General features: G+C 39.2%; 1 protein-coding gene across 4 annotated transcripts; it reads right to left on the reverse strand.

Annotated features, from left to right (window-relative positions):
* Nucleotides 1-27,697, reverse strand: LOC139983832 (zinc transporter ZIP4-like). 4 transcript variants are annotated; one of them, XR_011798840.1, is made up of 13 exons: nt 27,263-27,697; nt 16,596-16,880; nt 15,284-15,488; nt 14,242-14,558; nt 13,172-13,340; nt 12,052-12,221; nt 11,109-11,273; nt 10,137-10,226; nt 9,170-9,230; nt 8,132-8,284; nt 7,224-7,411; nt 1,923-4,299; nt 1-1,402 (listed from the first exon to the last, which is right to left on the reverse strand). XR_011798840.1 is itself a non-coding variant. In XM_071997645.1 (12 exons), the coding sequence occupies exons 1-12, from the start codon at nt 27,590-27,592 to the stop codon at nt 4,168-4,170; spliced, it is 2,265 nt and encodes a 754-aa protein (XP_071853746.1). In that variant the 5' UTR covers nt 27,593-27,697; the 3' UTR covers nt 1-4,167. The 4 variants fall into 4 exon arrangements, 1 of the variants encoding a protein (XP_071853746.1); XR_011798839.1 differs by having other exon boundaries at nt 1-1,818; XR_011798838.1 differs by having other exon boundaries at nt 1-1,870.
* Between the last annotated feature and the right edge of the window lie 282 nt (nt 27,698-27,979).

Below are 27,979 nucleotides of genomic sequence, written 5' to 3' on the forward strand. Positions count from 1 at the left end.
TCCGATTTAATTTGCAGTTTTATTTCAGAGAATGAGAAAACATGAACCTTTTATTATCGGAAACAATTTTTTGCCAAAAATCCCATCTAACTAGCAAACTGAGAAAAGAAATATGAACAAGTTTAAAGTTTCTTCAACTTACACAGTTAAAACTAATATCCGCAAAATAAGTTAAGGACATATCCGATTTAATTTGCGGTTTTATTTCAGAGAATGAGAAAACATGAACCTTTCATTATATGAAACATTTTTTTTTTTGCCAAAAAAAATACATCTAACTAGCAAACTCAGAAAAGACATTTAAAGTTTCTTCAACTTACAGTAACGACTAATATCCGCAAAATAAGTTAAGGACAGCTTGTATCCATTTAATTTCCATCTTAATTAAAGGCATCATCACAGGTAATTGGTGACAAAATGAAACAGGTGAGGAATAAGTCAACATACCATGAAGGGAAAAACCCAAACAAGCACCCCCCTCCAAATAAACATGAAATTTGTCCGAGCATTTTTGTACAAACCTTGCTATCATATTAATCTTAACAGGATCAACTGTTTGATTTATCTTAACAAGGGCTTCCAGGAAGCAGGAATGACAAGGATAACCGAAAACATATCCGATCTTATTTGCGGTTTTATTTCAGAGAATGAGAAAACATAAACCCCTCAATGTCGAAACATTTCGAAAAAAAAATATATATCTTACTAGCAAAATGAGAAAAGAACTATGAACAAGTTTAAAGTTTCTTCAACTTACAGTTACAACTAATATCCGCAAAATAAGTTAAGGACATATACAGAGAATGAGAAAACATGAACCTTTCATTATCGGAAACATTCTTTTGCCAAAAAAAAATACATCTAACTAACAATCTCAGAAAAGACATTTAAAGTTTCTTCAACTTACAGTAACGATTAATATCCGCAAAATAAGTTAAGGACAGCTGTATCCATTTAATTTCCATCTTAAATCAAAGGCATTATCACCGGTAATAGGTGAAAAAATAAACAGGTGAGGAATGAGTAGAAATACCATGCAGAAGAAGAAGAAAAAAAGCCACAACCTTTCACCCCCCACCCCCCCCCCCCCCAAAAAAAACCATGTAATTTGTCTGAACGGTTTTGTACAAACCTTGCTATCATATTGAAGTTATGAAAATAATTTTTGTAATGAATAACTGCCCCCAAGTCTACCTTAGGCAACACATGTGGCTCAATGACATCATTTAGAACTGATCAAGTCTACCTTTAGCAGCACATGTGGCTCAATGACATCATTAAGACTTGATCAAGTCTACCTTCAGCAGCACATGTGGCTCAATGACATCATTTAGACTTGATCAAGTCTACCTTCAGCAGCACATGTGGCTCAATGACATCATTTAGACTTGATCAAGTCTACCTTCAGCAGCACATGTGGCTCAATGACATCATATAGACTTGATCAAGTCTACCTTCAGCAGCACATGTGGCTCGATGACATCACTTGGACTTGATCAAGTCTACCTTCAGCAGCCCATGTGGCTCGATGACATCACTTGGACTTGATCAAGTCTACCTTCAGCAGCACATGTGGCTCAATGACATCATTTAGACTTGATCCAGTCTACCTTCAGCAGCACATGTGGCTCATTGACATCATTTAGACTTGATCAAGTCTACCTCCAGCAGCACATGTGGCTCAATGACATCATTTAGACTTGATCAAGTCTACCTTCAGCAGCACATGTGGCTCAATGACATCATTTAGACTTGATTAAGTCTACCTTCAGCAGCCCATGTGGCTCAATGACATCATTTAGACTTGATCAAGTCTACCTTCAGCAGCACATGTGGCTTGATGACATCATTTAGACTTGATCAAGTCTACCTTCAGCAGCACATGTGGGGCAATGACATCATTTATACTTGATCAAGTCTACCTTCAGCTTTGTGACAGACCGTTAAACATGTGATGTCTCCTCGAATGGAATCAAATTTCTTCCTAGCCGTTTTTGGGGAAGCTATTCACCATAGTTTATTTACAGCAACTTAATATGATGTTGTAATTGTCTTTTCGAAAATAACTTAAAAAGATTTAAAAAAAGGCAACCCATTACGATTTTTACAGAATACATGGTAGAATATTATTCACTTAATTATCACGTTGAACTGAACGTGCAAATAAAGTTATGATGTCTCCCATACGTCTCTCCTAGCATTAAACTCTTACCCGATCTTGTTCGCACGATCTACGACCGAAGATCCATTTCCGACAAAAAAACGTCAATTTTAGTATAAAAATCACGTTGAAAAGCTTAGCTTTAACAAATTGGAGAAAATGTAAAAATTGCTCCGTACTTTAATTAACAATTCAAAATCTTAAGACAGAAAAATTATGATATTCTCCACGTAAGTTGTACACCTTGTCCAAAGTCTCAAGTCAAACTTTGAGACAGAAACATTATGATATTCTCCACATAATTTTGTATAAGAAGCCAAACTAACTGTTTTTGTTTTACGCACCTCCAACTTTTCAAAAATATAAAAAAAATGTGTTTTCGTTCAGAATCTTGAACTCCAGTCAATCGCCTAGCGCGTCTCTACGTAAGTTCACCCGACGTGTTCCCACGCCGGTGTGAGCGCTCTGAAGCGGGTTGTGTTACTGTGGGAGATGTTCACAGTACTTAGACACCCAATAGGACCTGTATGAAAGCCCCAGTAGGCTGACACATTGTAGAGTAAGGTGACCAGACGTCCCCGATTTTCGGGGACAGCCCCCGATTACAGTGTGCTGTCCCCAAAAATGTCCCGACTCGTCAAAATGTTCAGGAATTTCGAAAATATCCCACATTATTAGTAAAGTAATTGTAAAAACAAAATTTAATCAAGTGTGCAGTGGCAGAACGGAACTTATAACCAGTATTTCAGGTGGGCCAGTGTAAAGTGGAAACACTGTTAAAATATGCTAGATCGATCTAGCCAAGCACTCTTTCGACGGTATAATTGGCAACCAAGGCGACACAACGACACTTATAGTGTGAGCATGAGCAACTCACAAGCTCTCAAAGAACCACGTAAAGTAAGTGAATTTTATCTGAGAAAAAGCTACATTTTTGAAACTAAAATTGATTCAAAAAGAGCTGCTAAGTATAACCATTTTACATCTAAGCACCTTATGCACTTGAAAATTTTTCCAAAGGGGAAAAGGAAAGAAAATGTACGTGATGATGGATCCTAAATTGTGCGACAGTTACATGGGATGATATTTCTGTCCTTTCAAGAAATGTCTAATGCTGGCAAAATTGGATGGCACGGGAACCTATGGAGGGGACCAGAGCAAATATGGAGCTGCTGGCCGGAAAAGGATGGAGATACATATATGAGCGGTGCAAGGGTCCGCTGACACCCGAATTTCCCCAGGGCCAGGAGAGGCTCTCACTATGAAAGATGAACAAATTAAATTGTCTTATTCAAAATGGAAGTGGGAAAGGTATTTAAAAAAAAAAAATATTTGAAAAAAAAGCACCTATCTTTTTCTTGGACTAATGAATGGTATTACTCAGCCATGGCTTAAGAGTCAGAGACAAATATCATATTACTCTCTCCCATAATATATTGGTGAGGTGGGTTTTTGATTCCTCGCAAAATAAAAAAATAAATAAATAATCGATGGGTTTTAATCCAATAAGGTGTCTCTTTTATCCTCCAATTATAAATCAATTTTTCAAGGTGATCCCTAAGGGACGTTGAATCATCAAGCACGGTGATTATACATCTCCAATTTAATTAAACATGTCGGTACTTCTTAAAAGTAATCCTTCTTTAATAAGGCCAGACAAACGTTTAACTTTTCTTTAAACACCTATTTATCATTACTCAAGCCTAACATCTCTCGCTCATCCACAGCCTCGTCTACGACACACCCCGGCCTCTTTAGAGCCGGTATTCTTAATACCGGAGGCCGGGTGGTCATTTTCCGTTAAAGTCCCCCTGTTCCTACCTAACGGCTCTCGTATTATTCTCTCCGCAGGCAGCCCCTCGGATAAGATGTTCCCGGTTACATATTAACTGAAACACCAGGAACAGCGTTAAACAAATTGTAAACCTTAAAAAAGAGAGAAAAAAAGGACTCGCCGATTCTTCACTACTTGTGAGAATCGTCTGTCCTTCTGTCGGCTTCAAAACTTAGTGTGCTAGCGCTTCCTCGAGGAAGCTGATTCCGAGAATGACGGCCGCGCCGATCAGAAAACCCACGTTCTGGAGGATGAAGATCACTCCTGCATGCTTGGACTTATCTGTTTTAAGAATCTGTGGCATCTGTTCAGATGGAAGGAGAACAAGAAGAATAAATAAATAAATAAATATATAAAATAGATTATAAAAAATGAAAAAAAAAAAAAAATAGATGAAACAGATAAAAAATAAATTAATAAATTAATAAATTAATAGATCATATAGATCAAATAGATCAAATAAATTATAACAAGAGCATCAATGACGCAGTATCTCAATACTGGAAGTTTTAATTTTGATTCCTAATTTCAAATCTTTGCTGTCTCTACAATTATCAATATCAATCATGGTACAACAAATATATAACTTGCATTTTTGCTACTAATAGTCTCTGCAGGTTACACTTTATTCTGCTAGTCTTGACTTTAGCGCTCATTGCCTGTTAGTTGAAAGAACGACGTTGCAAGGTTTAGTAATGTCATAGAATATTTAAGAACTTGTTTTTTATGTGGTATCCTTCATCTTGGGTCAGTCTCTGTTGGACTTTTTGGTCATATAGTTTGACGTCAATCACAACGGCCAAATTAAAAAGGGGAACAACTCGACCATATTCTTGATGCCTGCCTTGAGACTTGAGAGCTAGGCCTATTGACCTACTGTATGTTACTGTAGACTGTAGTGGTGACTACCATCAAAACTGTGTCCACTTCTAGATATCAAAACAACCCACGTTTTTCCATCTCAATTTTTCTGACATGAAGATTTCATGGATTTATGACTTGGAAAAAATAATGTAAAAGAAGATTACAAGTTTTTATATGCAAGTGATGGGTGGCCTCCTCCCCCCCCCCCCCCCCCTAATAGCCACCTCAGTTCCTCTCCATTTTGTTATTTTATTTTAATTCTTTGTACAATTGATGTCAAACATTACAGGTTCAAAAGAAAGCTAAACATACTTCTTATAACCTTATACATCTTATATCCTTATAAATAAAACATAACCTTACACAATTTTTATAGTCTTATAAAAGTTGTGATGCTATGGCCGGCTCCTGTTTCATACGTACCCATCAAACAAACTTACCCTGGTCCTTCCTAGGAAAAGCTGTCTGAACACCAGTACAATGCTAATGTGGCTATCACTGAAAGCCTAATAGGCCTAGGCCTATATATATATTTTTTAAATGCACTAGGCCTACAGCAAGTAGCCTTCAGAAATACAAGAATGTGTATACGTAATTATACAAAATACATGAAGGACAATCAAACAAACTTATCATGGCCCTTGCTCTGAAAAGCTACCTGAACACCAGTACTATCCTTAAATGGATGCTACAAAAACGAAGGCCTAAAATAAATTAAATGCACTACGTAGAATTCAGCAGTACAGGCTGTGTATATGTAATTAGCATGCAATACACACCTCGCGTACCTAACTACAGTATAGAAAATTTGTCGCGAGGGTAGCCATTTTCGTATATAACATGTAGCTGTCATGAGTCATAGCCAATCTGCTACAAAACAGACTTGGGGGCGGGGCTTAATCATCAAAAACGGACCTTTTTATTAAAAGTAGGGGCGACAGCTCAGTGTTGTTTTAAGAAAGAAAAATCATTTAAACATCAAATAAAGCAAATAAAAGCCATAAAATGTCATATACAGCTGGTAAAATTCTTAGTAATACCTACCTGTAAACAACAAATGAAAGTTTAAAATGTTAATAAAATATATAATACATAGGCCCCTACTTTAGACGATACCACTGTTGAAAGACAATTCTATTCTATTCTCTTTCATAAAACATAAGTTTTGGAGCGTGTGCAAAACAGGTCTGCCAAAGTGTGTTATCGGCCCGAATTGGCCCGATTTGGACATAAATCGGTGAAAAAGTCACAGAATGAGATACAATTCTGGAATAAAAAATAGTAACTTTTGTTGGTCTATATGATATATTCTTGCTCTGGAAATTCCAGAGGAAAAGAACTTTGTTTGAAGACGCTGAAAATTTTTTAAGAGAAGAGAGAGTCCCACTTACTGTTACAATATCTCTATACATGTAATGTATTGAGATAAAAACACAACAGAATATTACAGGTTTACTGTCAACTTGTTCTTCGGTCTCTTGGTTCAATGTCTGAATAAATTAAGTTTTAAATTTTCGTTTTTTATTAATCTTCAATAAAAGAGAAAAAAAGAACTGTCATAAACAGAAAATGAAAATTATGAGCCTAGAATGGCATTTTAAACCCAGTAACATTTACGTTAGGCGCCTGTGTGCTGTACCGACCTATGTAATGCAGTTGTAACTTGGTCAAGATTCCCAACTACTGTGATGGAGATGGTGTTGGGTGGGTGATGGGGTTGAGTGGGTGATGAGATTGGGTGGGGGATAGGGTTGGGTGGGGGATGGGGTTAGGTGGGGGTGGGGTTGGGTGGGGGATGGAGCTGGGTTGGGGGAGGGGCACAATTCACACTGCCTCATGCATTAACCGGACGGCCACTGCCAACTGGCTTTGTGATTCCTTGCCACGTTTGGTACTATGACTATATATCTGACAACCTGCTATGCAGGGTTCTGGTGTTCACTAAAATGTCTCTTATATATAATATATAGGGGAGGCGTTGTGGTCAATGGGAGGTATTGTGGTCAAGGCATTGGACTTGTGATCTAAGGATTGCAGGTTCGAGTCCTGGCCAGATCATTGTGTCCTTGGGCAAGGCACATTATCTCTATTGCCTCTCTTCACCCAGGTGTAGACGTGGGGACTAACAAGGTAACTTGTAAATATAGTCGCTTGCGCCGGTTTGTGGCTGCACCTTATGGGAATTCCCCCAGGGGACACTTGGATGTGGTGCACCAGGGGAGACATTGAATTGTGCACACTTTGGTGTGTGGGTGTGACAAGTTACCAATTAACCATTAGTTAAGTTGTAAAGTCATGTGAGAGGGGCCTTGAACAATACTGTAAACCTTAGAATAAAAAATATATATATATACGTATATTTACCATATCCACTAATCCTACGTAGAGAAACATGCCGGCCGTGATGGAGAGGATCCACTGGCGTGCTATGAGGGTGCTCCCCACCGCTATGCCGATGAAGAAGCCCAAGAAACATGTCAGGGCAGAGAGGAAGTTCAGGAGGAGAGCCCACTTCAAGGACATACCGCTCTTCAAGAGGATGGCAAGGTCGCCTGTGAAGAGACGCAAACGAGCGTTAATAGCATTTATCATCCTTAATTAACACCGATCGACTGATCGAGCCAGTTGCCGATCTCGATGGTGGCAAAATTTACCGGACAAAATACTTCCCCGATGTAGAAATAGCTTGACCGATGAATTATGGAACATGTCTAATTGATGTCTGGTCGTGATGTCTAGTTGTTTGATGAGGCAGGAATAATTCAAATTTTATTTGATTTTTTTTTATAGACAGTCAATGGAAAATTGAAGAGATTAAAATTAAGTTTAGTATGACCTTTTTTCCAAATTTCTTTTTAAAAATAGTTACCAGACAAGTGCAACTAAAATCAGACAATTTTTTTTCCTCATAAAAAAATCCACTTAACATGGGATGGGGATGGGGATGGGGGGGGGGGCGTGCAGTTCTAAAATGTTAACCAATTAGTAGCTTAGGCAGATGATGAAAGTGAGGCCTTCTTTTATGTAAAACACAATATAAATATATTATTATTATTATAATTATTATTATAGTTATTATTAAATCACTGAACGTCACACTAGCGTGATGCCATATCATAATCACTCCACACTACGTCACACTATACTATGTGATGATGGTGGTGATGATGGTGATGATGATGGTGGTGGTGGTGATGATGTTGGTGATGATGATGGTGGTGATGATGATAATGGTGGTAGTGATGATGGTAATGGTGAGGAAGAGGACTTACCAAGTTCATGCGGTAACTCGTGGCAAAAGATGGCAAAACTGGTGGAGAGTCCTGTGCCAATGCTGGCAGCAAACGATGCGCCCATTGCTAGACCATCGCAGAAGTTATGAAAGGCGTCGCTGAGCAATATCATAATAGGCAGTGACCCAAACTCTGTTCAAAGACAATGAAAGGACAAAAGAACGTTGTTAGTCCACGAGACGTGTACAGGGTACCCCCACCATTCACAGTTCTATTGTTTAAATTACTTTACATATTATATATTAATATATTATTATATATATATATATTATATATTAAAGGAGTTGTCTGGTGAAAGATTTGGATACATCGCCCCCATAGTTCTTATTTCTCTCTTTCTAACCGTGTGAAAATTTTCCCCATTCGGCTTTATCTTCTAGTAGAAATCTGGTCTTCAAATTCACCAGTTTCTCACCAAAAGCACCATTTGTTCGAACCCATCAATTTTTATAATGACGTTGTGCGGTTTTTGTTGTGACTACCGTAGGAACTGCATGGAGCGTGGGGGTTACGTCGCAATCTGCATTTGCGAAGATGACGTCACCTTCTCTACTGTTCAAAGTATATTTGGAATATCCATCCTAAACGATTAACAAATCGTCTCTCTGTCAAACGCAACATGAGTGTTCTCATATTTGGAAAACATCTTTGGAAAATTATTTATTTGTTTTTTAAGGTAACTTCTAAGGGCTACCAGACAACTCTTTTAATACCTATTCAAACGCATGAAAATACTACACAATACATTTACCCATGGATAACATCTCTGAAGAGAAGTTTTTTTTCCTTTTTTTTTGGACAAAATAAATGCCAAAAGAGAATGTTCATTAACTTTTATTATTTTTAAACTTTTTTGTCTGATCTTTTGATTCTTTGTCTGAAGAAAGAAGAACACTTTCTAGACATCCCAGAGAACTTGGTCTACGATTTCTACAAAATATCTCCTCTTTGATGTTCTGAAGTTAACCACAAAATGGGGAAGAGAGGATAGTTAAGCGCTTTTTAATGAATACTCACGAAATATTTGAATCTTTTTGTCCTTTTCCTGACCCACTGGATCTTCTGGTGATGTCTCAGTCTGTTTTATGGAGATGGAAAAAGAAAAAAAAGAGACGTGAACAAAATTGATAAACCCTAGTTGAGCCCAGAGCGTAATATTTATGTACCATCCTGGCCTGCTGCCATCACATTAACTGTTCTAAACACCAAAAACCACTTTAATGTTACCATAAAGAGTTCATTCCAGTGCTGTATGAATGCCACATGGTTTGTACCAAAGGAGTTGATAATAGCCCCAAAAAATTACACTGCTGAATAATAAAAATGGTAATACACTTATTACGGGGCTGTGGCCGAGTGGACAGAGGTGGTGGGCATTTGAAGCAATGAGGCTTAGCAATCGGGAGGTTCGGGGTTCGATTCCCGGCCGGGTCATTAGTGAGGTGGGTTTTTGATCCAAGTGCAATTTACAGTTTTCCTATCTGGAATGACTTTCTCACCTAAACAGATTCCAAATTTGAATTCAAAATGTTGAATTTGAAGGCACCAGACTTTGTGAAAGTTGTAGTGGGAGCTTAAAGCATTGTAAAAATAACTGCCTGACTGATTAATTGATTATTCCTCATCTTGATTTGATATCCTTGAAGCATGATCTATAGATCAAGAAAGTTTGCACTGTATGTTTACACCAAATTCGGGGCACTTTCCAATAGCAATATGCATGTAAGGTCCGATACAAACATTTTGTACTCATGATACTGTAAACAGTGCAGCTTGGAACCTTGTACTCCGGTAACACATACCAAGGCATATATCCTACTTGTACTCATGCTGTTGACTCCTACTGTAGGTCTGGGATTTTAACCCATTAGGCTCGAACCAACGGGATACATTTTTCTTTTTTACTTTGGTACGGGGTTAAGTAAAAGTGTGATGGTTTGAAAAGAAACTCTTCAATTTGAAATTGACAGAAATGATTCCTTACCGTAGGAACGCTTTCAAAGCGAGCTTGCTCCAAGGCCATGGGTTGAGAGTTGGCCTCGGCATGACCGTGGGTGTGGGTGTGATGACCACTCTGTAGAAAATCAAAGGGAAGGAAACATAACACTCTATACGGTATCACATCAAAGTAGGACAGCCTACATACTACATAAATCCATACTGCTCACTCAGATACAGTTACATACAATATAGGAGACACTGCAGGTCTGAGGGCATGCAGCCAGGCTGCATAGTACATATATCCATACTGCTCACTCAGACACAGTTACATACAATGGAGACACTGCAGGTCTGAAGGCATGCAGCCAGGCTGCATAGTACATATATCCATTCTGCTCACTCAGACACAGTTACATACAATATAGGAGACACTGCAGGTCTGAAGGCATGCAGCCAGGCTGCATAGTATATATATCCATAAGTGCTCACTCAGACACAGTTACATACAATATAGGAGACACTGCAGGTCTGAAGGCATGCAGCCAGGCTGCATAGTACATACATCCATTCTGCTCACTCAGACACAGTTACATACAATATAGGAGACACTGCAGGTCTGAAGGCATGCAGCCAGGCTGCATAGTACATACATCCATTCTGCTCACTCAGATACAGTTACATACAGTAGAGACACTGCAGGTCTGAGGGCATGCAGCCAGGCTGCATAGTACATATATCCATACTGCTCACTCAGATACAGTGCATTCAATGGAGACACTGCAGGTCTGAGGGCTTGCAGCCAGGCTGCATAGTACATATATCCATTCTGCTCACTCGGATACAGTTACACACAATAGAGACACTGTAGGTCAGAGGGCATGCATGCAGCCAGCCTGCAGAGAGAGGAACGTCTCCCGAACACAGCTGAAAAAAGGGAGAAATAAACAGACTTGATCCACTTGGAGAACAACATCCCCATTACCATGGTTAAACCACAGCCTCACATGATACTTACACCGCAGTGGCTCATAGATACTTCCAGCAGGAAGAACGCATAGATGGACATTAGCGTGGTAAAGGTCTTCCAGATGTAGCTGAGATCATGGTCGTGAGCACCGTGATCGTGTCCCCCATGGGCACCGTGATCGTGTGGTCCTTCATGTACATGGAGTCCAGTGGCCTGCGGAGAGAGCCACAAAAAAACAAAAAATGGTCAATCGTCTGTAACGAATGATGCGACTACATTGGACTGAAGCAAACTTCACAGGACATCAAAGACCAAGTCGTGTAGAAAAATTTGTAGTAATTATAATAAGTATGTATCAACAATTTTAAGACAAATCCTTAGGTCTTTAAGGTGAAATGTCGCAAAACAATTGGGGAAACTAATGCACCACTTTAATGGTTCCACCAAACTGAATGTACTATGCATTCAATGGGGTGGTCAACAACTGAAGATCACTGCATCATATCTCGGGGAAAAATTATTAACGGTCTTCCGAGATGACCATACTTGTGTCCGCACAACCCCTACACCCCCTCCCCTCTGCCGATAGGTAAAATGATAAGCTGGTATCACCCTCCATCACATCTTGGAAACCCTGAAATTAGAGCAAAACCTACTGGTATGCCCATGATGGACCGGGTCCCCACCAGAGTTTTACTGGGGGCCAATGCGTGGTCTTCTATTCATCAGACCTACAGTGTGAAACATTGTCTAATATCGGTCATTCTTTGCGAACAATTCGTCAACATGTGCACCACCTCTTTAGGGACGGCCTAATTTGCTGTTCGGACAGTCACCACACGAAGACCTGGTTTGGGCATTCGGAAGAAAATCCTTAATTAATTTGCCCTGCGTGTACTGTGAATATCGCACGATTCATGGGAAACCGATGCAAGGTCATCGCAACCCGGTTGTTGCGAGGTACGGCCCTGAAGCTGGGCACTTGTCTTACCATGGGTATGAGATGTATGAGGGCATCTCCGGTTAGGGTCGAAACGGCCATCGCAATCAAGAGTCCAAAGACCATGTCCTTGCGATCGTCTCCGAGAATGGGCAGCATGCAGCCTCCGATTACAGCGCAGAGGCTGACCACAAAGACGCTGAGAGTGCCGTACAGGTAAGCTGTAAGTTGCAAAGAAAAAAAAAAGATTTCCGTCTTTACATGTTTTAACGTAAACTTACACAGGGATGTGCTCAGGAATATTTGAGTGCCGGGCAGATTGTTCGGTAGTGTGATCCACAACCCCCTGGGAGAGGGATCTCATGGGTGGGGTAACCCCCTTCCCTACTGGACAAGAAATTTTACACATGAAGTATGCTTAGGTGGTACTATTTTTGCCTATTCTGTGCCATGTATTCTCCCAGATATTGGTTATGGTAAAATTTGTTAAATTATCATCAAGGAAAGTGCCGGGCGGAAATGTTTAAAATACTGTTTGTGCTGGGCGGCATTCAGAACTGCTGGGCGCAGCCGCCCGGTGCCGCCTAGTGTGAGCACATCCCTGCTTACAGTTAAACGGGTTAAGCTGTAAACAGACAAACGTCATACTTGTAAATAACAATGTTTATGTCTTTACATGTTTTTCAACATACACTTGTATGTGAGCCGGATTGTGTTTACCTATAAACATATAAAGTTTATATGTTTGCACGGGTTATCTGGGTACCCAGGTACCCGCCCGACGCAATACTACCCGGTTCCTAATTTATTACCCGAATCCTACACAAAGTGTGATTTAAAAAAATAAAAAAAATTTGCAAACCTACGGTTAGGCAGATTTCCCATTGACTTAATGTGTTGTTAGGCTAACATATGTGGTCGATATTTATATTATAAACATCATACTGTGATAGTTCCCATTTTTTTTTTTTCAACAAATGAAATTCCAGACCTCTTCTTCGAGGCGATAACAAATCCCCCGCCCCGCCCACTCCCTACTGCAACACTGGGTGCTATGTTACCAGGCTCAGCACAATCTCACAATATTCAAACCCATTCATCTATGGTACATCGACCAACAAATAAACTGCAACCAATTGATCTATATAATACACCGTAAAGAATGCCTTACCGTCTGCACCGACCGCATATTCCGAGCCCACTCCATGGTCATGGTGAGAACATCCGCCAGAGAGCTGCTGTTGGAGAAGAGCCGGACAGACCAAGACCAAATGTTTCTCGGTGAGACCATCCTCTGGGTGCAAGCCGTGGGACATCATCAACTCCTCGGCAGAGAAGCACTGCAGAGCGAAGAACGCAAAACAGAACGGGAAGAGAGGTCATTGAAAGGTATGAGACAAAAAATGAGCCACTCACTCCACAGAGGAACAACGTTAGAGGGATATGGGTAGCGATTGACCATATGAAGAGACACGGTTATCACATGTGAGAAGCAATGAAGCATTCTCCTACACAGAGCAGCACTGTACTAGTGAGCAAAACTAGAATGTTAACACACATAACCTTGAGATGCTCCTACAAAGAGCAGCACTCTACCAGTGAGTAAACCTAATGTTAACACAAGTACATAACCTTGAGATGCTCCGACACAGAGCAGCACAGAACTAGTGACCAAACCTAATGTTAACACACATAACCTTGAGATGCTCCTACACAGAGCAACACTGTACTAGTGAGCAAAACTAGAATGTTAACACGTTACCTTGAGATGCTCCTACACAGAGCAAATTGTACTCGTGAGCAAACCTAGGTCTACATAACCTTGGGTTACAGTAACTGGTGAAGGATCGTAGGAGGTCCCCCCCCCCCCTTTTCATGATGCTTGCAACTTGTTATGTCGCTAGCTACCTAACCTTGAGATGCTCCTACACAGAGCAACACTGTACTCGTGAGCAAACCTAGGTCTACATAACCTTGGCTTACAGTAACTGGTGAAGGATCGTAGGAAGTCCCCCCCCCCCCCCCGTTTAGATGATGCTTGCAACTTGCTATGTCACTAGCTATAGCTTGTACAGTATTCAAAATGTTACATACATGATGTGACGAATTTACACCCATCTGCCCACAACGTTTTAAACGAAAAGAGTTGTTTATGTTTCATCCGTTCATTTGGTTCTTGGTGGTTTTTCATCTAAACAGGTGGAGTTTATCGCAGAACGTAGATTTAAGAATTAAACTTACGGAGTGAGCGACAGCTTCTATCCGTGACACGTTAGCGGTATCGTGAACGTGGACATCCTCTGCATGGTCATGACCGTGATGGTCATGATCGTGGTGGTCATGGTCGTGGTTATGTTGCACTGCTCGTTTCCTCCGATGGTCGTGACCCTCATGGTCGTGGTGATCGTGATCACTATGATCGTGTTCACTATGATCGTGGTCACCATGATCGTGGTCACCATGTACGTCTTCACTGTGTTCATCATGTTCACCATGATCATGTCCACTGTGATCGTCAGAGCTACCCAGACCCAGCTGACTCATTATAAGTTTAAAATCTGTTTGAAGTTTGAAAAAAAAAAAAAAAAAAACAAGTTAGGTAATTTATTATATTTTTTTGGACCCTTTCCACAAAATTGATCCATTTCATTTCTGTTTGTAAACCGCTGCCAACTGAAGGGCAGGGGCGGATTGTAAATCTTTCCCCGGGGTGGTGTATTTATGCTCGGTGACTTCATCTCTGCCGGCGACAGTAGCGCCGAACAGAGTCGTTTTCAGAACCCTTGATAGAACAGAAACCAAACCCCACTTCGCCAAGAACCAGAAAATATCAAACTCCACGGACGACATGACACGGTTCATGTCGGTCATATCTGCACGGCACGTTTGCGATGCTGTACCAGTTTAACAATTTATTCCGTTTTATGAAGGGGAAGTCCTATATACGGGTATATGGAGAACTGATATGACTGATATCCCTAGACCACACGATGTGAATCCGGGAATAGCCTATTTTGCCCAAAATAAAACTTTCGACCATGGTATGATCCGTCATATCACAACCGCGCGAATGGTTTCGTGACTTTTCCCGACAGAGATATCCTGGACGGTATACTCGGGCAGCACTCCTGATAGAACAGAAACCAAAGCCCACTTAGCCAAGAACCAGAAAATACCAAACTCCACTGATGACATGACATGATTGTTGGTCGGTTCAGCCATATCTGCGCGGCACATACCGGTTTAACGTTCTCTATATTCTCTGTCTAATATAGTTTCTTACCTTCCAGAGGAATGACGCCGTCGTGGCCGTACAGGGCGATGACGTCTTGGATGAATGATTCTGGATCGGGGAAATCCGCCTCTCCGATGCAGTAGCCCTCGAGCAGGTAGGCGACGATGAGCGGTGAGAGGTGCTGCATCTCCCTCAAGGAGGCCCCTAGGTCTCCGTCGTAGACGTCTTCAAACAGGCTCTCTGTGCTGAAACACTACAATTGAGAAACATGTATTTACAGCAGCGGCAGTTATATTACAACTAAACACTTTTGTTTGTGTGTGTTTTTCAACAGGTTATTGCAGTTCTATTGCAGTTCATGGTACTCATGTAGAATACAGTACTCAGGACACACAGTACTCATTGCAAGCAGTATCCAGGACACACTGTACTACTGTAAGGCTACACAGCACACATTGCACACAGTACTCATTGCACATGTTCACTTAGGATACTTAGAATACAGTACCTATGACACACAGTACTCATTGCAAGCAGTATCCAGGACACACTGTACTAAGGCTACACAGCACACATTGCACACAGTACTCATTGAACATAGGCTCAGCTCACATGGCACTCGGGTTGCATGGTTCTAACTTAGTGCACACAGTACTCAGCCCAAACAGTACTCATTGCACATGTTCACTTAGGATACTTAGAATACAGTACCTAGGACACACAGTACTCTTTGCAAGCAGTACCCAGGACACACTGTACTAAGGCTACACAGCACACATTGCACACAGTACTCATTGAACATAGGCTCAGCTCACATGGCACTCGGGTTGCATGGTTCTAACTTAGTGCACACAGTACTCAGCCCAAACAGTACTCATTGCACATGTTCACTTAGGATACTTAGAATACAGTACTGTACCTATGACACACAGTACTCTTTGCAAGCAGTATCCAGGACACACTGTACTAAGGCTACACAGCACACAGTACTCATTGCTCACAGTACTCATTGAACATAGGCTCAGCTCACATGGCACTCGGGTTGCATGGCTGTAACTTAGTGCACACAGTACTCAGCCCAAACAGTACTCATTGCAATTGTACACTTAGTATACAGTACTCAGGACACACAGTACTCATTGCGAGCAGTACCCAGGACACACTGTACTAAGGCTACACAGCACACAGTACTCATTGCACACAGCACTCAGGACACATGGTACTAAGGTGACACAGCACACAGTACACTGCACATAGACTCAGCTCACATGGCACTCGGGTTGCATTAGTGCACTCAGTACCCAGCCCACACAGTACTCAGGACAGCTTCTATCCTAAGCTTTTATAATGATGATTTTACCTTGCCGTGAGTTTGTGGTTTGTAGTACTCTGAGAATGAAAGCAAGAGTAGCTTCATCTCTTCTTGCGTTATCCTCTCAGGGGTGCCCTCTCTACTCATCAAGCTAGTGAGGTAGTCTTCGTACGAGCCCAGGTTACCCTCAGAACTACAAGAGAGAGCCAAATTCCTCTCGGACATTCGGACGAGTAGAACCACGGCAGCCTTTTCAAACTGGGCTTCCTGGAGTCCATCTTCTTTGCTGGATTCCAGAACATCGAACACATGATCAGTGAGGACTGAGGCACACTGTAGGCATGAAATGAAACATCATGAAGCAATTTGAGTTAGTGTTGTATATAGTGTTTACACAGGTCAAAATATCGGGAACCGGGTACCCGAGAGCCGTTACCCGCCGGGTATCAGGAAAAATTGTTTACCCTCGTGTATTGCGATTTTCAAGAAATTAACTGCTATAATAAATGAATTATATTCTCCACTGACAGTTTTTCTATGTCCAAATACGTAGGTGTAAGATAAGGTATAAAACTGTAGGATTGGGGTAATAAATTAGGAACCAGGTAGTATTGCATCGGGCGGGTATCAGGATACCCCATGCAAACACTAATTGTATTGTACGTAACACTAGGACACCTCCCATGTCAACATTTTGTGAAGGTGAGATCCCAAGATAAAAGGATAAATTTGAGTGCTAGCTAGTACAGTAAATGTATCGGTACTGTACCTATAGTATAGAGCAAAATGTTAGGGAAATATTCAGGAAATTAAAATTAACTACGAATTAATTACAATATCTGGAAAGCTCCTTTAAGGCTGACTTGATGATGTGACATCTCCTCTATACTGATCTGACTGTTAAAGTTGATCCATTGTTTTATAATTTATAATTACAATACCTGTCTCTTTTATCTTCATAATAGCAGACCTCCCAGCGGCTCTTCAACAAATCAGGTTTATTTTAATGGTTGTACAAATGAAGAAATATAGGTCTTTAAAGGCTTCAAACATGAAAATAAAGGTTTTTAGAGGTCCAAAATGAAGTTAATTTGTAACATAGAGCCATTTTTGGAATAAACGTTTTTTGTAGGATTTCAAAGTTTCACTGCAGGAGGTCTGTCTTTATACATAACAATAGAGCAGCACCATTGTCATTTTAAGTAGACGAAAGCTTTTTTATATTTTTCGTCGAGTTTTGTGAGCACTGCAGATCTGACGAACTGATGACCGATAACAGATTTTGTGCACAGTGCATCAGGAACAGTATGCAGTACTTACTACTGTACAGTCAAAAAAAGGCAAGCATAAATGGGCAACTCTATGCAAAAAGATGGACATGCCCACCTTAAAAAAATATATATGTAAACAAATTTGGTATCAAATTAAAGCTAAAGTGAGACGTTTTCAGAAAAGAAAAATCCAGCAGTTTTGTTAGTTTAAGTTACTTGTTTTGACAAATTTACATTCCTGCACATTTTGAAATATGCCCTGCTTTCCGCTTCAGTGACCACCTACGCTGTTACCCCAAAAAACCTAACAGAGTTTTAAAGCAGCATTTTGCGTTGGGTCGCTTTTTTCCACCTTTTTAACATGTGCATCGATTTTTTTAGATGTATCAATCATAAAACAGCAAACTAAGATACCCTCCAAGTTTCACCCTGCCAAGAGCGTTAATTAGCGAGTAATTAACGATTTATGTTGATAACGAGTAAAAGTGTCCTCGACAAAGTTTGCATATCTCCAAATCCACTAGTTTGAATTCCACTAATCAGTGAATAGTATGTTTATTCATGAGCATTTTGCGTTTGGTCGCCCTTTTCTACTTTTTTGACATGTCCATCAAGTTTTTTACATACTGTACATCAAATCACAAAACTGCAAATTAAGATATTAGCCAAGTTTTTCCCTGCCAAAATCGTTAATTGGCGAGTATTCCACATACAAATTTAATCCGCATTCAGTTCCCAAACCCACTAGTTTGAATTCAACCAATCAGAGATGCAGGTTTAGTTATGAGCCGTTGCCAAAAATAGATTCAAGACTTTGCGTTGGTACAACCAGCAGGGAGTTGTTATGCAACTTCTTGGTAAAACTGCCATATAGACTGTACACAAATCAAGCGTGGTGTTATATTACGTATCTGTCAATGACGTTCGTAGTGTTTAAATATTCATATTATGGGCGAGGTTTATTGGGTTCCCAACGGAAAATATCTTGGAGAACAACAAAGTTGAAAGTTGCAATTTTTTCGACTTTTATGCAACCATTTGAAGTAAAATATAAATAGATAAGCTAGTTATGTATGTCGTTATGGCATAGTGGAGTCAGTGAGGTTGAGAAAAATCATAGAAAAGGACGCAAAATGCTGCTTTAATACTTTGCAAAGTGTACAATTTATTGGAATGAGATAATTTACTTGGAATGCAACTCATACTGTACTCCCCACAGGCCTATAACATCCAAGCAAACATGAAAGAAAAAGGATCAAACTATGTCACAGCTGTAATTTTTTCTGGGTAAAGGCATGAAAACTACTGTATAGTGCCCTCCTCTGTGACCCTATCCTTTCATCGAACTGACTTTATATGCAAACATGCCAAAAACTATTCAGTACAGTACATTGCTATAACCCTTCACCCTTGAATGAACCCTAACTTCTGAGGTATGTATGGAAATTGTCCTCCTTAGCTCTGCACAGTTGTGTTACTAGGGTAAGTTATCTACCAATTCTACAGCAGTTCCAAAGACCAACTGTACATAACTACTGTACATATTTACTGTAATGTGCAGTGATATATGGCTATATCATAAATTGGGCTTTGTTTGTTGACAAATATAAGGAAACAAAGACAAAGTCCATATTTACTATAAACACCAAACTCAATCAACACAAAAATGTTCCTGCGTTTTCAAGGCACCATACTGTTCCATACACCGTACAGCTGTACTTGCTATATAAATAAATACTTGGAAATGTGTGAATTATTTACTGAGTGTAATGTGCAGTGATATGGCTATATCATAAATTGGGCTTTGTTTATTGACAAAAATAAGGAAACAACTTATAAACAAAGTCCATATTTACTTTACACCAACTCAATCAACATAATATGTTTCTGAGTTTTCAAGTGCGTTGTGAGTGCATTACAGTATATCAGCCTATATATAGTTTACATACAGAGTCCATTTCATAACTCAACAGTACTTCTGCGTATATTTGTATGACACTGTACATGCACATATATACAGTACGTATGTTGTCATGTATATGTTTTCATTAGTGGTTACACAGGTCCAAAAATCGGGAACCGGGTACCCGAGAGCCATTACTCATCGGGTATCCGGAAAAATTTTCAAGAAATTACATATTGGATGCTATAATAAATGAATTACATTCTCCATTGACAATGTTTTCATGTTCATATTTAAGTAGATAAGGTATAAAACCTTCCTCAATAATTTCTATTTGCTTTTGCTTCTTTTAGTAACTTGTTAATAACTTCATATAATTAACATCATTACTAACATCGCACTGCCGCCGCTACTTATGCTTTGACCATATCAAATTTAGCTCTTAAACAGTGTTTACTACTAGTGATCTATTATGCATGCCCAGGGTTCGCATTAGTCGGAAGATTGCCAATTGGCGCAATTTGATCACATTTGGAATAAACGTTTCGTAAAAAAGCCACTTGCAATTACTAATTTTTAGTTATTCTGTCTATAATCCATTAGTTACATCTTGTAAACCTTGTCAGTCTTTCCTTCTATGAAATAAACGAATGAATACATAATAACTGTGAGAATTCTTTCAATTTCTTCCACATGGTAGCCTAACACCACACTAAGTCAATGGGGAAATCTAGCCTAACCATCTGTTTCTTCACTGAAATTGTGACGCAGTTATTACAAGATATCCATGAAATACTTTCATTACAGCTATTATCTTCGATCACATGGTAACCTACTGTAACACCACACTCAGTCAATGGGTTAATCTAGCCTATTCATCTGTTTATTAGCTGATATTGTGATGCAGTTATAGATATCCGTGGAATACTGTACTTTCGTTATTGCTGTTATCTTCGACCACATGGTAGCCTAACACCACACTAAGTCAATGGGAACATGTATGTACAGTATGTATGTATGTTTTTAACTTTTTATACAGATGTGTGTATGCGTGTACAGAAGTATGTAAACATATAAATATAGTGCAGGTTTCAAGGTCATGAATATAAATATAAATTGTATTAAGCAAATCAGAAAACAAAGTGTAAGTAAGACAATATTGACGCAGTTCAACGGAACTTTTCACAGTCAGTGTGATTATTTCATGGTGCTGCTGCACTGATCATGTACAAAGGATGGTGGTTAATTTTTTTGGAGAGAGTCCAACAACAGCAATCTTTTGATTTGACACAGAATGACCCAGTCTTCTCAACAACAAATTAAATTTGTGCAGGCCTCAAATTCATACAAGTTCAACGTTTTCAATACAAGGTACCTACTGTTGTTCACTCTCTAAGGCTGCATTCCTATGAATGATTTGAATCCTACTAGGGCATTATGCAGTACTATCTATTTTAAAAGATCATGTTTACAGTAAAGTATGTCTTCTATCAGGGTTTTAAAAATGTGTGGGTGTACATGGTTGACGACCTGTCGACCTCCATAACTTGCACTTTTAATCCTGAAAATGAAACCCCTTTTTGTACTGGTCTGCAGAGGAGCAGTACACACTGCATATCTCCTGTAGCAAGTGTCTGCAGTTGTGCATTACATATGTTCAGCACATTAATGTACAGTACAGTATGTTACTACATAGTTCACTGTAGTTCCATGAAACGCTCGTGGGGGGGGGGGGGGGCGGGGTTCAACAGTATCGTTATTGAATGAATTTATATTAATACATGGGTTTCATTCTTATCTTTTAAAAAGTAAACAACTGTTTATCAGGTCTGCCCAAAGTATAAACAATTGCTGTGGCGTTTAAGAGCACATTACGTAAAAAAACAACAATAAAAACACTGTTATCAATTTTAATATGAATCATATGAATCATGCTAGATCTTACCAGACACACCTGCGTGGTGATGATTCATTATTTGATACTGGCAGGGTTGGCATTTTCCCAGGAAAAACCTGTTTTTCCCACTAAGCGGTAAAAACCAGGTAAAAACCGGGAAAAACTGGTAAATACTGGACAGGCATATTTATTGAGTATGGGAGTTTCTTAGCTTCATTTTGAGCTATTTTATCACATTCTTATTCTACTTTTTGTGGAAAAAAAGAGTATTTTTCGTATTGCACATGTATAGTTATTCTGTCACGATCTCTTTAGCAGTATGCATTGCCTATTGCCCAAACCATTATAGGTCTACACTGGGACATTCACCCCTCCTAAATTCTTCAGGCCTATTATGTGGCATGAACAGCGGAGGATAGAACGAAGTGGCGAACCATGGCATCCAAAGCCTCAAAGGGACAAGGAACCATATAATAATATAATATTATGTGCTCAGACAGTTCATTCCATTAATACAGTAGGCAACAGTCTATTGAGGTGAACTTCAATCCAGGGGGCTCAATAGAAACTGCTTTGAAACTTTGTAAGGCACATGGGCCCAATTAAAGTATTAAACGCACAATGGCCCTTGGAGCCATTCACACAACCAAACTGTTTACCTTGATGCAAACATGGTCCAATTATTATACAACTTCATGCATGAGTGATTAAACACTTTGAGGTGGACAGGTGAGGTGATACTGGGCACTTCCTGTGTATAGGCTAACTGAAGAGGTAGGAGTAACAACAACACAAGTAACTGTTCCAATTGTTACTTATTCTCAAATTAGTTGATGTCACAACAGTCACTTAGTACAGTGCCTATAAGCAATATAAGCATAGTACAGTGCCTAGTGCGAAGTGTGAACAGAGTACAATTTATCGCAGACATGAAGTGATCGTTCTTGGATGTGAATCATCATTTGGATCTGAGCGGACTAATGTGGCATGTATAATATGACGAACCATAGCCCTAGGAGGCACCAACAGTTTGATACGAGTCCATTCTCTAGATAATGGAATTATGCATCTCGATAGGAAAATAAAGTTGGTTGATTTGAGCATCCAATATATTATTTATTTGAATTATTTATAATAGTCTAATCGGTAAACTCACAAGTTATAGATCATAGCTGTTCTTTGGATGTAACCCAACCCCCTACCATAAGATGCCATTTTCTTGTAGATTCTATGCTCCTCCACAAGTTCCACATGAGTTTTTAGGAATTCTATATAATTTGAGGTTTTTCCCGGTTTTTCCCACTTACAGGTGGGAAAAACCTCCCGGTAAAAACCGGTAAAAAACTTGTTTTTACCGGGCGGTAAAAACCGCCCCGTAAAAACCGGCCAACCCTGGATACTGGGTTACTAAAGTGTGACATGCATGTTCAAAAATGAATTACACAAAGGTATCTATTTGAGTGCTGATTCTGGTTCTCCGGTGAATGTCGAACACAATTAGTAATGTTAAAAGATATATTTACAGTATTAAGAAAGGTGGATTTGAGGCAAATAAAAAGGACAAGTGATGATGTTAACGTATGTTACTCGGTGTCCTACAGTTGTCTATAAACATAGCCCCTTCTCCATTAAAGTGAAAGGGAATATATATGAGCAATGTTAAATGATATCTTATGACACAAAAAAAAATTAAAGTTCTTATCACATTCCATTGTAAGTTAATGAGGCTGATCATTTAGGACACCATAACATACGTTAACAACACAACAGGAATTTGGAGTTATAGAACTTAGCCACTGGCTCAATGACAAATTTCATCAACTAGTTAGATAGAGTACCTTAGAACTACATGGAATGAAGTGTTTCTTAGCATGGAAGTTCTCAGTCTTGTCAATAATTTACATTCAAAGTGCATATTGTTAACGTATGTTATGAAGACACCAAAAAATGAGACACCATCACATATGTTAACAGATGTTCTAAAACCATGTTTTAGACTCATTGGATGATGGAAATAGTTTAATTCTATTTCAAACATGGTGAAAATTAAGTGAGTTGAATATTCTGTGAGAATTCCTGACATGGGCCTAAAATAGATTTTCACAGTTAACGTATGTTATGCAGGCTAGAAATGAGGACACCACACACAAATTGTGACTGATACAGAGGAATTGAACTGCTAGCAGTGAAAGAATTGTTTACTATCAGTGTATATGGGGTGTTGATCAGTTAAAAATGTTTTGATATTCAAAACTATCAGTTGATAGTGAAATAATGCCCATTTAACGTACATTATGTTGAGGACACCGAACAATTTGTACAGTTTAACAACCAATAACAAGTTTTTTTCACATGTATTTTTGAATGAATTTGTCCTCTGAGATGCCATTAGACCTATTCTCAGCATGAGTAGTGAATTTCTGGGACTTGCAATCCCTAGTACACTACTGTGCAGTGTGTGAATTGTGATTAGGTTATAATCATGAAAAGTTGCCACCAGTTAACGTATGTGATGCAGGAGGACACCAAAAATATGTACGTTAACAAAGATGAAGATCTTTATTTTTCAGCAGTTGATGAGCATGGGTGACTGAAATTTGCAAGTGTAATTGAAGCTCTGCTTTCACTTGAATAGAAAATGCAAAGTCAAGGCATAATAACATGGGAAAAACTAAGAAAAGTGCATCTCAATTACAGCCATTTTCATAATGTCACATTTTGGTGTCCAAAATAAAACCCTCATAATTTGGCATCCACCCAATGTATGGTTGAATAACTATCAATGATATCTGATGGTACAGTATATTGACACAACCATTGAAAAGGGAAATACAAGCAAAGGGGTATGATGAATGGAAATTTCAGCAAAATGAAAAAAGGGACATAAAATCTCTCAAGTATCAAATATATGCTTATATACTACCTAGGACAAAATTTGTTTTGAACACCCATCGTGATATCTGACATACTGTACCCATAGTTACCTATAAGACTTACTATATTTTAGTTAAAGGACATATATTGATGCAGATTGTACCAAATATGCTAGAAGCCAAATTATGGTCACCTCTATGTATGCCAAAAACATGCAGCCCACAACTTAAACCAAAATAGTCCAAATAGTCAAAGCATTTCTCTCACGAATGTCATTTTTTTTACAGACTTACTGTGGCTCTGCCAGGTACTGTAGCATTTGGCAAGTTGAAATGTCCCACAGTAAATACAGTCTGTAACAGGCTTACACTTGTAAAGTTACAGTGTACAGTGGTTGTGCATAGGCCGCAGCTAGGCCTATCAGGGTTTATATATATAGTGACTTCATGAAGTCAGTTTAATACCTACAGTAGTAAAGAGTGGGACTACTGTACTTACTGTAGCAAAGCTCAGTACTGTTTGTCTGGTTTATGTAATATTAATACAGAAAGCGTAACAAATTTATAACTATACATTTATAAAGTACACAGTTTGTGGTTACGTGTGTCCAGGCTAAGCTAGCATGGAATTATACCCCCATACTTCGGCAAGACCTTGGAACCATAGCAGAGATACATGTACAGTATGTATTCTGCAGTAACATTAACAACTCGCTAACAGGATATATTTATACTCCTCCTTAAATTAGGAGGGCCAGTGCTTTCCGGAAAGTGGGGAGGACAGAAAGAACATATTTTCTAAAATGAAATTCTCATGATCAGTGCAAGTGTGTCTGGAGTACTTAGGCCTAGGCTAGCCTACCTGTATTCAATACTGTAGTCATCAATAAGCACTGGGGTATCCTGCAGTTTAACTGGTGTGGGAAGGGGATTGGGAGGGTATTGTAGGCTAACTGGCCAGGCCTAATTTGTTTTTTTTATAGGTACCGTTATTCTCTGCACACGGTACTTTCCGCTGACAAGAAATGGTGCTTTCCGCACACCAAATTTGTCAGCGGAAAACAAATAACCGTTTCTAGGAGGAGCAACTAATGTAGAATGGGACAAACTAAAACGAATGACAGCGAATGACCGAATGACAATTGACTTTGTACAGGGTAAATTATCATTGGCGAATGACAGCGAATGACAGCGAATGACAACGAATGACAACGAATGACAACGAAGGACGGTGGTGAGAAGAAATAGAATGAATAACGGAATGGAGTAAATGGGTTTATTGGTTTTCTGAGCAAAAATATGATTTGAGGAAAATCGCATGTTACGTGGTTGTAGGGTTTTGGTGTAATTTACGGATAGAAACCACAGGAAAGATTTTGTGTGAGAATGCGCTTGAGTGCTGTGCTTTTTACCTCTGTAGATTTATATAGAAAGATAACTGAAGCCGTTTCAAGATTATAGTATTGTTAGTTTCTAACAATTAATATCGGAAAATGACGTTAAATTTACTTTTTAAAATCACACTTACAATTTCGCTTGCTATAAGGTGCGTTTTTATCTTGTCCGTACTATACTAGATCTAGATACCCACGAAGTCTGAACTGTGAAATCCAGTTGAAGCAAATGTCTGTGCTGTCATTACTGTCATTCGTTTTAGTTAACGCAATTTTTTAGTGTGTACAACATATTGTCATTCGTTACGTGTAACGCAATTGTCATTCGTTTTAGTAACACCCTGTAGAATGGCTTACCAAACTGATTAGGGAGGATTTATAGGAGGATGGAAAGAACTGGCTGGAGAAGGATATAATTTGGCACCGAGACTAGATTCTTGCAACATGGATTAGGTTCGGGAGAGGAATGATGATTTACAGTTACTATTACGAGTGGCAATGATAATTACTTTGGGTTAAAAAAACGCCACCATATTTGGCTGCAGTTAACATTAAGGCGTGAAAAAGGTGAAATGTAGCTGCCATATATATGGAATAGTTCGTTCTTGCTAAGTTTCATGAAACTTAGAACTTTCCGCTGAAAAATTTCTTGTTAGGAAAACAAATAAAAAAAGATAGAGCCTTTAAATACTTTACTTATTCCATGATTACGTGAGACAACAGGCTAAGAGAATACATCACTTGTTAAAAACCATCTAATTGGTCTTTCTGCAAAAAATACTCCCTAAAGTATGATGCATCATGCGTAATCATGGAATAAGTTAAGTATTTAAAGGCTGTATCTTTTTTTATTTCTTTTCCTAACAAGAAATTTTTTGGCAAAAAGTAATCAACAGAAAGCTCAGTGTGTGGAGAAAAACTGAAAAGTACTGTTTTCATTAGGGTCTAGGCCTAGGATCTTACGCATAATTAAACTGGCACGATTATGAAGTGGCACTCTTAATCTTCCTCTAAGCTAGTCTAACAACAATAGATTACAACTAACGTTACAACTCAACATGAACAAAGGGCACCCTGCCATGTGCAATTATTTGCTACCGTAGTGTATGAAATTAGTAGTGATAGTAATACTAGGTCTATTCTAATGCCCGTGGTTCACTAATAAGAAAATAAGGCCAGTAAAATAAGACCTGCATCCAAAACTACAGTACAGTGGAGGGAATGCCTGAGTTTAGCATAAATTAAAATGCTCGGGGTGGCGGCTAGGCATGTGATCATCGTGATGGCGCTGAGACACGTGCTTACAATTAACATTTATGATTCATAGTCAATTTACTAAATCATGTTTAGCCTAAACATTACTTTCTTGTTACTTACCACTGAACAGTTCGTAGAGTGGTCATCCTTCGTTACTCTCTCCGTACAGTTGATCCTGCTCAATAGAGTCGACACCACAACGTCTAACTCATCGTAAGAGATAATGGCTGCTTCGTTTTCACTTTCAAAATTTTCTAGTACTGCATTTACCACGTGGGTTTTCACCGACAAAAAGGGATCGATATGATCATGGTTTACTGCTCCTTCACCATGGTCATGGCCATGAGAGTGGTGATCGTGGCCATGATCATGTTGTGCTAAAACTTGGGCCAACAGGAATACTGAATTTAGCGCCGCAAAAATAGTAAAATATCTGCACACGACACCCATTTTTTTTCATTCACAGCTAGCTAGCTATACACGCTACAATATACGATCGGAGACAACAACAATGCCGTGTGCACACGCAACTTACTACACGAGGAATGAAGGCAAATTATGTTATTTCCGTACTTGTGCATCGGGCGTAGTGTGGTATCCGCTCGGCGCAGAAAATATGAATATGTATAATTGAAATGCAGTAATAGGATTGGTGAATGAATGTCTCTGTTTTGGTGATTAATAAGGCTTCTCGAATGCGCATGTCAGAATTTCACTCCTGCATTACGCCCTCGGAATAAACCAATCACAGTTAAATTTCTGTGAAGCCAATAAGGGTCTTACAACAAAACATTATCAATGACGTAAGGAATGGCGTTGGCGTACTACTAGAACATT

The sequence above is a fragment of the Apostichopus japonicus genome, chromosome 16, assembly GCF_037975245.1.
Source record: "Apostichopus japonicus isolate 1M-3 chromosome 16, ASM3797524v1, whole genome shotgun sequence".
Classification (NCBI taxonomy): Eukaryota; Metazoa; Echinodermata; class Holothuroidea; order Aspidochirotida; family Stichopodidae; genus Apostichopus; species Apostichopus japonicus.

Coding starts and splice junctions, on each gene's coding strand:
- LOC139983832 (XM_071997645.1), bottom strand. CDS start 27,592: ATGGGTGTCGTGTGCAGATATTTTACTATTTTTGCGGCGCTAAATTCA. Junction 16,881..27,262: donor ACTCTACGAACTGTTCAGTG/GTAAGTAACAAG, acceptor TCATGCCTACAG/TGTGCCTCAGTCCTCACTGA. Junction 15,489..16,595: donor AACCACAAACTCACGGCAAG/GTAAAATCATCA, acceptor TCTCAATTGTAG/TGTTTCAGCACAGAGAGCCT.